The following is a 13,021-nucleotide window of genomic DNA, read 5'->3' as shown; positions in this document are numbered from 1 at the left end:
GCCAATCTTTATTGCAAGGAGTAAATCTTTGTTAACAAAAGTATTAGAATGTATCGAGAAGAAGTTAAAGGAATTCCAGGAAAAGTTATACACGTTCTTAAGCAATAAAGGTAACGGAACTCGGTCGCTAAGACCGGCCAAATTGCGGGAAGCGGGCAACAAATAAATTCTTTGTTGGTGACACGGTTCACGCGATATATCGCGGCGCACAGAAACCGATTGCTTCGTGCTTCGTATTATTGAGGTCGAGAAAATCGAGCTCGTATTGCTTTCCAGCAACCGCTGTTCCCTTCCCTCCCCTTCTCTTTCACTCTTTCTCTGTTTCAGCCTCGCCTTTGATGTACGCGGAGAAGAACTTTTTCGGCACGGCAGAGCGTAAGGGAGTTTCGCGATATTGTATCGCTATCGATTCCGCCAATAAAACGTCACGTCTACTCGGCTACGCGCTCGGAACACGGACAAAAGCCACGTCGCTCCGGGTATCTGTTTTCATTTCGCAAAGTCAATCCCCAACTCGGACGAGATGGCGACCCAACACCTGTCTGTCCGATATTATCGCATTGCAAATTGCTTTTGGCAATTTATCGCTGTACTTCGTAGGATAGAGGGAGGATCGGAGTAATGGGAGGCATAAGAAAGTTAGAAACGGACAGAGGAATAGGAGAAGAGAGTGCAAGAAAGAGAGATGGAATGGAAAGACTCGTAAGAACGGTAGAAATAGAAACATGTATAAATGCAGAAGAGGCGGAAAAATAAGAATGAATGTAAATTTAAGAGGAATATAAATGTAGAGAGGGTAGTAGGTAGAGATAAATATAAATTACAGGAAAGTAAAGGGGAGTAGAGAATTTGAAAAGGTTGGAGAAAAATGGAAAGAAGGCAAAGAACAGAAATAATAGAAAATAGAGAATAGTTAGTATAGATTTCGAGGATAGGGAGAAAATAGAAAAAATAGAAGTAGAGTAACTCAAGAATCAACGCGTTCAAGCTGTTCAAAATAAAATTCAAGTAATAAACCCAGGTCCGAGGCCTGTCAAAAAGATATGAATCACAATTTCACGCGCGAAATAAAAGACATCGATCAAGCGGAGAATTCCCGAGGATTTCAAAGAAATTTCTGATCCAGATTCCAGGAGCTGCCACAGAATTGCGCGCAGCCTCGAAAACCGAGAGACGAGATCGAGGCCCAGTAGTAAAGCTCGATATAAATCAGACCGATCCTTCGCTTTCGAGTTTCGACCGCGGTCTAGTCTCCTTCTCTCTCCTCTATGTTCCGGCTATCTCTCGTGTCCATCTTTTTCTTCCTTCTGCGATGGCCGACCTGTTCTCCGACACGTAATTACGAGTCTTCGTAGAAGAACTTCCAGTTTCCACCGCTTTCAGCCTCGAGCATGATTACCCGACGATCTACGAGGAAAGGAACGCACAAAATGAAAACGAAACCTTCGATAGCGAGCTATCGCGTCTTTGTAAACTGTCAGAGCTTTGTTTTTGTCTTGAATAAATAATAATAAAATAGAGAATGATACCACGATTACGATGTTAATCGTTATTTCGTTTGATACAGTGGTTAAACGAGGTTTGAAGTTTTCATGAGACGGAAAAGAGTAATTCGTATTTTAATTGATTTTGTTGTTCGTGTCTAAGGAATGAACATGTCTAAGATAGACTTATCACGCAGTTTAGAAAAACAAGTGTCTGGAGCAGAAGAAATTTCTTCGATAAAAATTTCTGGACATGTTTAACGTTTATGACGTTTAAACGCTGTTAGAATTGATAAAATTTGTATTTGAAGAATGTTGAAAGGACAGGACTCATATATTCGCCTTCCCAAATGATTAATCTCTTTAATTGGAAAACCAGGTAAGAACATGGAAACATCATCATACCGACAAGAATTAAACATTCACAGGTCGGGGAAAAGCGTTTTTCACACGAACATCGAATGCTTTTACATTTGGATTAAAATTTCGTTAGAGACAAATAATGCAGGATTTCAGAACGAAATTTATATACACGCACGTCTGTATACATATATTTCTCTGAATGTTCCTGGTATAAAATTGGCGAGCTTTTTCGCGTGCTTATATCTTCGAATTCACGACGCGAAACGTACCGGCTTTTCGCGAAATCCGGCTGGCGCACGGCTTGAAAATAAGAGAAAGAACCGGCAGGAAAATGGAGGAAATGGATCCACTAGTGTGTTCTGCATGACTTCATCATCGCAGCCGTGTGTCTCCGTATGGTTGGAAACAAACGGAAAAATGTTTCGCCGCCGATACGCCACCGACAAATTCACACAGCCCTGACAACAATATAAGATCGTTCAATTTCTGACGTTTTCTGCTCTCATCGACCTTTGAGCGACGTATTATTCTTTATTTCCAGCGTCTATACGCTACTTTCAACATTTCTCTTCGATTTCGACCTATTAGCTCTTATTTTATCGACTTCAGTCTGTTTCTTTTGAGTGAAAAAGTTTTATTCACGAATGGAGTGCATCAATATTGCAGTTTTTGCGCAGAGACGGATATTTTATGGTAATTATAATTCATCTTTGATCTCTCAAATAAATTTTTAACCTATTTAAAATCTGCTTTTCGCTATTATCAGTCATTGACGATGTAATAAACATGCAGAGATTTAAAGGCAGATTAAATTATAGAAACAAAGTAACGAAAGAAATTTAATTAAAATTTTTCTTGGACGAACTTTGTGATTTATTTACAAGCATTTGTTCAACTAAATGAAATAATATAACTTAATCTTAATTTGTGAAAAACTCTTGTACGAACGATGCCTTGTATATCTCGCATAGTCTGAACATTTTCAAATTCTATATACATTTCAACAAATTGAACATAAAACAGCAACTATTCTGTCTGACAAACTCTAATTACTGATTATTGAAAGATCCAAAATGTTATTATTATTAGTATATTATAAATAATAATATTATGATATTCAACCCTTAAAAAGTAAAAAGCAGTAAGACTGCTGGTTTTCAGGTAGCAAGCGGAATCGAAGCTTTTTCTCGAAAAGAGTCGGAATTCGATAAACTGGTCGCTAATTACAGCCTGGCAAACGATTGTCGAATTATTTGGTCGGAAGTGGAAGGTAGAAGGACGTCGCGTTTTAAACTTCCGGTCGAGCGACGATCCCATCCGAGCGATTTTTAATCGAACTACTCCATCCTCCCCCAACTCATCCGCCGTGCATCCAGGAGCATTAGACTTTCCCAGGATATATACTTTTGCTCCATTTTCATTCGCTATTTCCGTTTTACGTTCACGCACTCGATTTTGCTCAAGTGGAAAACTTCCCCGATACAGGTTCACGACCCTCGTTGTTTTTTATTACCTTCTTAATGATCAATTGTTTATTGCTGATCATGCGAGTGTAAAATTGTAAGTTAAAATTTTATTCATTTATACAGAGATCCAATCTGTGAATATCATAGACGATCGATGCTTGAATTTTTTTTACTCTCAATCTTTCTTAATCGATACTTGAAAGTTTAGAGAAAAGAAACATTGATAAAATTTGAAAATTTATCGAAATATAGATTCCTTGTCAATAGAAGATTATTACTTCGCAAATGGCAAGCTTGTACATTATCCTGTACATTTATCGTCCTTCCTTTTATTGGAGTTCCAGACACATTTATGAATTCCATCACTCAAACAAACTCAATTTACATTTACTCATATAGTCTCCCAAAAACCACAAAGGGAGACGACAGGATCCGAATAACCAAGTGATCCACTTTCGGCGCAAAAACCGTGCGAGCCCAGCCGGCATGTAAATGTTTTATTTAATAAAGCGATTTACCTCCGACGGAAACAGCGTCGAATATTAAGAAGCCACTGGTAGGAGTGTTTCCCATGAGAAAGTTTCCCATGAGAACAAGGAAACAACGTTCGTGATCTATGAATTGTTCACGCGTTAAACTCATGTAGCCGGAGAGTTTAAAACAGCAAGGATCACATTGTTAGCTTTTCAACGGGGAACAGGGAGAAAGTGCGGTTGATACACCGCCAAGTAGTTCTCTGAGATCGTGAAGGAAAAAGAAAGAGAGAGCTTGTAGGAAAGATGGTAGAAGAGGAAAGGAGTGAAAGAGAAGCTACAAATTCCATACGTGACCAGCGAACAAACGATTCGTCAGTTCTCAAAAATCGCCCCCACTCTTTTTCCGCCTCTTTATCGTTTCTTTCCGGTTGCAGTGGTCGCTCTGAAAGCGTCCACCGTGTTAATCACCGCGTTTCCACGGCGGTCTTGTCTCCAACCGACGATTTTTTGCCGGATCATCGCTGATTAGAAGCGACTGCTGTACCACCGAGCACTTTTTATGAGACTTTATGGTCCTCGGCCATGCTGACATTCCTCTTTATAAACCTCGGATCGTGTTAAGTGTGAAATGTACTTTTTGGCTCGAGCAGATTGCGCCGGCCTTTCGCTGTTTGCTTTCTGATTTCGAGTGGTTCTAACTTGTTTCTTTTAGGGTAAATTTTTCTGCCCTTTTTGAAACCTGATTATCGCATAGAGATAAAACTCTTGGTGAAGTTAAACGTGAAACGCATCTTTTCGATGGAGTAGTTTGCACGTTTCTGTCAAACAGATTGCTGTGTGTTCCTTAATTTCAACAAATTTTAACTTCCTCTTTATAGTAAATTTTATCGCTAGATTTTTTCGATTGCAGGAATTAAAAGGTTTTCATTACTTCTGATTTCTATATGTCATCTGGTATAGATTTGAAATAAAAATACACTAGAAGGCATCCAGCAACTGACTAATTTTATTTTTTAACTACGATTTGACATGAATACTTACCACTAAGAAGAAATAATCCACAGGCGACCAGGGTTCTGTGATCTGAATAACAATGCCCAATTAAAGCTGAAATTGTGGCGGCCAGGACAAGAGCTACAGCAGCTACTTGAAACGGTGCTGAGATCCTGAAATAAATTCGAATAATGTTAGTCAATTACGGTTATCCAAAGTTATGAAAATAAATAAAATTACATTTAATTCACTTCTAGTATTAAACACCTGTGTGCGAGTGCCACTGTTACATTTTTTCAATCGTTCATTATTTTCAAGTTTTTCATTTAATAACTAGGGAATAAAACAATATTTTTCAAAAAAAAGAGCAGTAACCGATTTATTAAACTACTGCAAAAACTGCATTTCTCGTTCACGTGAATTTAATTTCCTGTTTCAGAGATAAAGTGTTTCAATCAAAATATTTGATCAAAAAACAATGTCAGGAATTATTGTGTAAAAAACAACATCACTGTTTTTTTACGATATTCCATGGAAAAACAAATCTCCAGCAATGGCTGTACTCTTATGCAACAGACGATATTGATCTTTGAAGCCAAACACACAGTAGAATTTTTACTTCTGGATCTGGTTACTGACTTCGAACAATTCCTCTTTAAATAGCCTGATGTACAATGGATATTGAAATGTCGTACAAAACAAGTAACTACGTACAATAGATGCCTTGGTTAACGTGTGATTGGTCGACAACGGCACATGTCGTTGAAACCTTGAACGGCTATTGTCAACGTGTTCACATATTTCACATAGTTTGCGCCGGGAAGTGAGACCGGACATAGTTGTCGACGATTTATTTATTATAGACGATCGTGTAAGAATAACGAGAGTATTTCCATCTATCCAACTGTGACCGATGAAAATTTTCGCGTAAAACACGATAACAACCCTCGATCGTTGTACGAACGTCGTTGATATAACGAAACGCTCGCAGCATTTTTCTTTCATTCTTTATTCAAATAGATTTGATGTTCATTCATTGATGATTACTTTTCTCTTTTCAATATAACGAAATTTAATTTCCAAATCTCTCACTGGGATACCATTAAATAAATTAAATACGATTTAATTACAAACCATGGGTAATTTAAACATACATCATATAATTGAATAAGACAAATCCTTTTTCATATATATAGCAATGTTACTTTACATTCGAATATAATAATATTCACATAAATAAACCTCAAAATATGAATTGAATACAAATTTTCTTAAATCAAAGAAAAAGATTATTGATATGCGTAACAAGTAATAAAGTAATAGTTCTACATTCATACTGAATTCGAGTTAAAATAATTACGAACAGAAATTTTTTACAGAGTAAATATATTACTTTCGATTTAGATAAAAATGAAAACATGCTCTTTATAATACTTTTTATGTGAGATCAACATCTCAATTGATTCCCAAGTTACAATATTTGAACACTGGCATTTAGAAAGCATTTCTATACCATACATGTACATAGATGATGCCCAATCGCTGTGACCTACATATATTTGTTTCGGGAACTCTATAAATCAACTAGTAACTGTGAAAAAACGCTGACTGAGCAGCTGTCACTGACCAACGCACGCTGATGAAGTTTGGCGTAGGTCAGTGAGGATGTGTGAGCGAAAAGTCCGAGCGTACGACAAGAACAGAAAGGGTAAATATTTAAAAAATTATACTTCTCTTACATCTGTACATATTACAATATACATGATAATAAATGCAGTAAGCATTTTAAAAATGTAAATAATGGTAAAATTGATCAGTTTTATAATTTTTTTAGTTAAAGAAGAGTGATGAAAATTTTAATATATATGGTGATGAATTATTATCGTGTATTTAATATAACTGACGTATAAATGCGGATATTGAATATATAATTCAGAAAAACTGATTCATTTATGTACGGGACAAATTTATTATGCTGGCTATAAATAAATAAAATATATCGGATACTGAAATTTCTTTGCATCCTAAATCCTAATAAAAGGAATCTCATTTCATTTTATTGGGAGTCTATATCACTTTTTATAAAATATTACCGCACTAAAACTTCTTTGTGTTTTTTTAAACGATTGAAAGTTACGATCGCTGCCGATATTAAAAAAAACTTATAAAATGTTTCCAATTACATAAAGTTTGTCTGTAACACATTTTAGGATTCGAACAGTATAAATTTCCATCAAAATCCATATCCTAGCAACTAAATTTCTATTAAATAGGCTATTGAACCCACGCTAAATAATTATCGTAAAACGAAATGTGCGCGATATTCCACCATTACAATTTAAGTGAAATTACCAGATACATAATGAGCACAATACTATATCATTACTACAACATCTACTGCGATAACTTCAATTTCTATCTATCAGACACTTCTGCACAATATCGTTAATATCAAATTTCTCTTGTCAACAGCTTTGCAGATCTTAACATGATTCTAGTCACCATTAAGGATTAAATATTACCCCTGAAGCACCTCTCCCTCGAATTTAACATGTGACACTCAACAACTATGCGGACGATCGTCTTCGTGAACAAGACGTACGTCATTGGGGGATGAAAATTGATGTTATGCTCCACCGTCACAGCACTTCGAGACTCTGGAACTTCCCAAAGACGAAGACGAAGGAGGTTAATCAAGATTTGCAGTGAAGCTGTAATGCTTCACAACCCGAATATATCCCCTAAATTTTGATCGATCCCCTGACCAACTTCTTTTGAATTCCACCTTCGTTGCCGTGTCGAGGAAATCGCTTCAATTTATTACTCTTTCACATAGCACGTAGACGATGACACGTAGTCGCATGATTTTGTATACACTGAGTTGTTGTCTACGGTTAATTGAGAAAAACTGATGGGAGATTTATGTTTTCTTGGGCAAGTTTTAAATTCGTAAGGTGGTTATTGCAAAATATATCGTGGACTGACAAAAAGAAATTCTACTATTCATGTCTGACTGCTACGTCGCGTGAAATGGTCCGTGCGACGTCCTTTATTGTCTGACCGTCAAGGCCCAAACACCATTAGGCAGACCCTCAATAAACCTAAGGCCCCACCATAAACTGAATCGTATTAGCTCGCAAGAACCTTTAATCCTGCAAGTATTTTCATTACCCTCACCTTCCTGACAAAAAGTATGAGCAACGAATTCACGTTCTTCGTTCAAAGGGCACACCCTTACTGAGCTTTTCTCCGTAACTTCATAAAAACGAACTTCACTTGTTCTCGAGACTACAGAACAGTCAACTTGTGCTCTAAACTTGTTCTCATTACGACAGAGCAGTCACTTCACCCTTCTTCTACTTACGCTCTAGACTTGTTCCACAGTAACATTCAAGTAACAGTTAAAGCTCATCAGTTAGTCTAAATCAACTCGAGTCAGAGGCCAGTGCAAGAAACAGCAGGAGCCGGAAGTCTAGCAAGAACCTACAAGTCGAAAACAGTCATCAACATCGTCAACACGAAAGGAGTCCCATTGAGCGGGGACGGGGCTTCGTGGCCGTAAAATGGGGCGACCTGGCCGTGGTGGCCGTTTACGTGTCGCCCAACATCAGCCGGACGGAATACACCTCCTTCCTGGACAGACTCGCGGCTTGCGCGAGGCGTTTGGGCGCCTGTCCGTCACTAGTCCTCGGGGACTTCAACGCTCACTTAACGGCGTGGGGCTGCCGTAGGACCAACGGAAGGGGGCGCGACGTGCAGGACTGTGCGGCCGCACTCGACCTCCGCCTTATGAACCGGGGGTCGACCAGCACGTGCGTGGCGTGACGGGGCGAGTCCATAATGGACCTCACGTGGGCAAACCCTGCCGCATCCTGCCGTGTTTCCGGTTGGGGCATGTCCCCGGAGGAGACCCTCTCGGACCACCTCTACATCTCGACGGAGGTGGCGATTGGTGGTGCGATGAGCACGGGCCCACCAGCCCACCGGCCCACCGGGAAGGAGAACGTCTGTACGAGGCCTACCGCGAAGCGAGGAGGCCCCTGCAACAAGCCATCAAGGAAGCGAAGAGACGGGCTTGGGACGAGCCAGAAGGCCAGCCTCGACTCCGATCCCTGCGGGCGCCCTTACAAGATGGTATTGAACAAACTCCGCCCATGGGCGCCTCCCGCAACGGAGAGCATGGACCCTCGGTTCCTGGAGGAGGTTGTCGGCACCCTGTTCCCGGGAGTGGCGAACGAGGAAGATGTTAGGTTCATCGATGAGGAGGAGCAGGAGCCTCAACCGCCGGAGGAAGAGCCACATGACACCGCGGGAAGTTGGAGCCCGGAATCAAGGGCCACCGAGGAAGAATTAGCCGAGGCTGTCGGGAGGATCGGAGCGCGGAAAGCTCCGGGTCCCGACGGAGTCCAGGCCCGCCTGTGGAAGGACGTCGCCGGGGTCTTAGCCCCGAGATTAATGCGTCTATTCGACAGATGCTTGTATCGGGGCGAATTCTCCGTTTTGTGGAAGGAGGGACGCTCTCCGGACTTGCCTTCCGCCTTTCGGCCGGTGTGCCTTTTGGACGAGGCTAGCAAGCTACTGGAGAGAATGGCGACGGCCCATCTCGAGTCGCATTTGTCCCGGAGTGATCCCGGACTGCACGACAGCCAGTTTGGCTTCCGAAGGGGACGGTCTACGGCCGACGCTGTCGCCCGTGTCCGCTCCCTGGTCGAGGGGGCCAAGCGGCGTGGTTGCATGGCGTTGGCCGTGTCGCTGGTCAACGCCTTCAACAGCATCCCCTGGGACAGGATATGCCGGGCCATCAAGTTTCATCGGGTACCCGAGTACCCGATGGGGGAGTGTGGTCCGGGCGTCTACACCGTCAGTGGCGGGGGGATGACTGAAAGGGCGGTGTACCGTAGGGTCCCGCAGGGTTCTGTGCTGGGTCCGTTGCTGTGGAACATTGCGTACGACGCGGTACTTCGGGCGTCGATGCCTCCGGACTCGGCACTGGCGTACTACGCCGACGACACGTTGGTGCTGGTCTGGGGCACGGCGTGGAGCAGAACCGTCCGCCTGGCGGAGCTGGCGGTAGCCTGCGTGGTCGCTGCGATCAAGGGATTGGGACTGAGGGTGTCCCCTGAGAAATCCGAGGCAATGTGGTTCTGCCGCAGAGCCGATCACGGAACGCCTCCAGCGGGCTGTCGCCTGAGGTTGGAAGGGGCTGAGATCGAGGTCGGAACCAGCATGAAATATCTGGGCCTGACCCTCGACAGTCACTGGACCTTCGGCGCTCACTTCGAGCGCCTGGCACCGTCTGTCGAGGCAACGGTGAACGCATTAGGACGTTTGCTGACTCGAGGTGCATTTTGTGCGCGGGGAGGGGGAGGCGGTGTGTCGCTCACACCGGTTCCGGAGCCTCTCTCGATTACAGCCGGGACGGTCATCATGAAGATTTTAGTCGGTTGGAGTCCGGCACTACCACGCCGCTTCCCCCCAGAAGCGGCCTGGTGTCCGTGCGGATTTTCTCCACGTTAATAAAAAAAATAAAAAAAAAAAAGAAAAAGGTCGTACTCGTTCGTAATTGTCATATCAAATACTCAATCTTGCATCACACTGAAGTTGTTGGATACTACCCTTATTATCCCACAAGAAATAAGGGATCGAACGATTCGTGGCGTCGATTATTCAAATTGTAATGGGAATTTACGACTCCCGTTGGCGCGCTACTTCGAGATCGCGTCTCCCCTCGAACGTGTGAATTTACACTGACATATCTAAAAATTAAACTGCAAATTGATTAAAGATATTGGTTTTTATAAATTTTAAAGACTACGATATTTTCAATACGAATACTCTACAGATATTATAATCTTTTGAAGCCTATAGTTAATTAAATTTTTGCACATGAAATCGCCGGGAAATTATAAAAGCGCATTCCACTTTTCTATAGCGAATTAGCCGTTTAAAATGCGGCTTTTAAAAAAAACAGAAGAAAATAAAGGCCGAACGTTTTACACAATGAAAAAGGTCAATATTTACCAGGGCAACTCACCAATCTCAGTGAAATTCGGTACAATTCTTTAAATGCGATCCTATTAAGTGACGAACGCTCAAGCGAGCATTAAAGACTGAAATCGCATTTGCATTATTAAGCGATCAATTCAACCCTACTCGAATCTCTACGCCATACACCTGGCGCTTTCTTTTCGCTGTCAATACCATCCCATTGGCTGTTTATGGACAGTGAACGAAAACGGATCAGGAAACGGCGATAAACTCCTCTTTCCAATCTTAAATTCTTAATTGGCTTACATTCGTGTGCTCGTAACTCACTTTGTAATTCCTAACTTCATCCTCTCTTCATCTTCTCATCATGCATATTGCATACGAACTGTTCTACTTGAGATTCGATTATTTACCACAAGCACCTGCTAACATTATTTTTCTTCCTCTGTGAAGTCGCATTGTGTTATACAATAGATTAGCAGGAATACGTCATATGGTTTTTAATTATTACATATATTTACACTCGTACGCTTAATCGTTGGGCGGTCGAGACAAGACTGAGGAATAAAAAAATTTTAACGACTCTCGGCGGTTATGGCGCAATACGTAACAATGACTCGTCTATGTTAACAATAAGACGCGATCACACCAATTTTGTGTTTAACACGTCGAAATATTCTGTATTATTTAAGAATTGCATGGAAACATGTTACGAAAATTATATATATATATATTTTTCTCAAGTTATAAATTTGCAATGTCCTATTTATATAATCTAAAATACAGGAATTAAATAATAGATGATTTTTCTTCGGGAACATACAATATCCTTCATTCGGTCAAAGAAGAATTTCCACGAACTCAATAAACGCATGAATTCACTCCGCACAGTTTAACGTTCAACTAAGCCTATTTGCGAAAAAAGCTCAACTTCACTGACTACTACAAATACTCGGCTCTACCAAATATCGCCAGGAGCATCTTCGAATTCTCCGCTAACCGTTGTTTTTTGAACAGAAAACCTGCCAAAACACATAACAGATAAAATAAAGGTCCGAAAATTTCGTACAAATATACGATAGAAGCAATATCGATCAAAGATTCGTAAAGTATGTTCGTCGTTGATCGACGAAACGACGTTGAAAATTTATCACAGAAATTTTATAGCGAAAAATATAGTGACAGGCGCTCGTATGCGCTCTTCGATCTGGTTGAAATTTCCACGAAATTTTCCCCGCGAAACATCAGATCGTTTTGTCGCGGATGGTTGTCGTTTCAGATAAAATGGCTGCTGCAAAGGGGTGGCGGGGGGACAGTGTGTCACGGGGGACGGGGAATTTCGATACCACGGGTGTAATACACGTATTCGTAGCTATCGGGGTAAATGGAGCATGCTGGGTAACGGCGCGTCTCGCTCTAAGGGGTGCTGCTTGCTGGGATCCGCAATCAACCCTCCAGACGCTCGAGTTTTGAACCTACGGTCGTTTCAAACGGACCACGTCAATCACGATTTTCATGATTGCCGGAGACTCCACTGTTGTGCTCAAAATAGATTTTGAGAGATGGAGTATCTGGAATTTGGAGAATTTGAAAGATTTGAAACATTCATGGTATATACACAAATAAAAGAATTCTTACGTTTATATGTAATTATTCAGATAATCGTCAATCTGTTCGTCGTTTGAAAATTATTGGCTACATTATTGAGATAAGAAAGATTTTTTAAATTATTTGTAATTTGTGAGGATTTGGAGAGAAAAGATAATGTAATGATTAATACAATTGTACCTCGAAACTTATTGGCTAAATATCTCTCTATATATCTACTCATTAATTACGTATGTATTTTATACAGTCTAATAAATTTATTAAATAAATTACGTATACGCGTTTTCCGGCAAATGCGAAACTCTTGTTGGTATTTATGTGGACAATATTACTTCCCGCTCAATCACGCGAGAACGTGATTACGCGTTAATCAAGCCCGTGTCTCATAAACGTCGTTTATAATGCCTCATTCTTCGTCATTCACAATAGCTGCCACACATCTGTATAATGACATTGACGACGTGATAGCACATGCGTTTCATAGTGAATGCGTCCATCGAAAAGCTTGCATTTATTCCACTTAATCTGTAATTGCTGCTAATAATTGTCGGCATTCAGCTTCGAATCATCCTCTCATTAATCTTTTCACTTGTAATTTCCTTCGTAATGTTTCAATATCAGAAAATTATTAATCCAATAAATC

The 13,021-nt window shown here is 41.0% G+C and overlaps 1 protein-coding gene across 1 annotated transcript in view; it reads right to left on the bottom strand.

Annotated features, from left to right (window-relative positions):
• The window catches only part of LOC100644907, a 162,645-nt gene that overhangs the window by 39,938 nt on the left and 109,686 nt on the right, over window positions 1–13,021 (bottom strand). The window contains exon 4 of the mRNA XM_003400796.4: window positions 4,831–4,955. Coding sequence (XP_003400844.1) covers window positions 4,831–4,955 — 125 coding nt within the window. The remainder of the gene's footprint in view (window positions 1–4,830; window positions 4,956–13,021) is intronic.

This window comes from Bombus terrestris, chromosome 14 (assembly GCF_910591885.1).
Source record: "Bombus terrestris chromosome 14, iyBomTerr1.2, whole genome shotgun sequence".
Classification (NCBI taxonomy): domain Eukaryota; kingdom Metazoa; phylum Arthropoda; class Insecta; order Hymenoptera; family Apidae; genus Bombus; species Bombus terrestris.
This window is presented reverse-complemented; position numbering and strand designations above follow the sequence as displayed.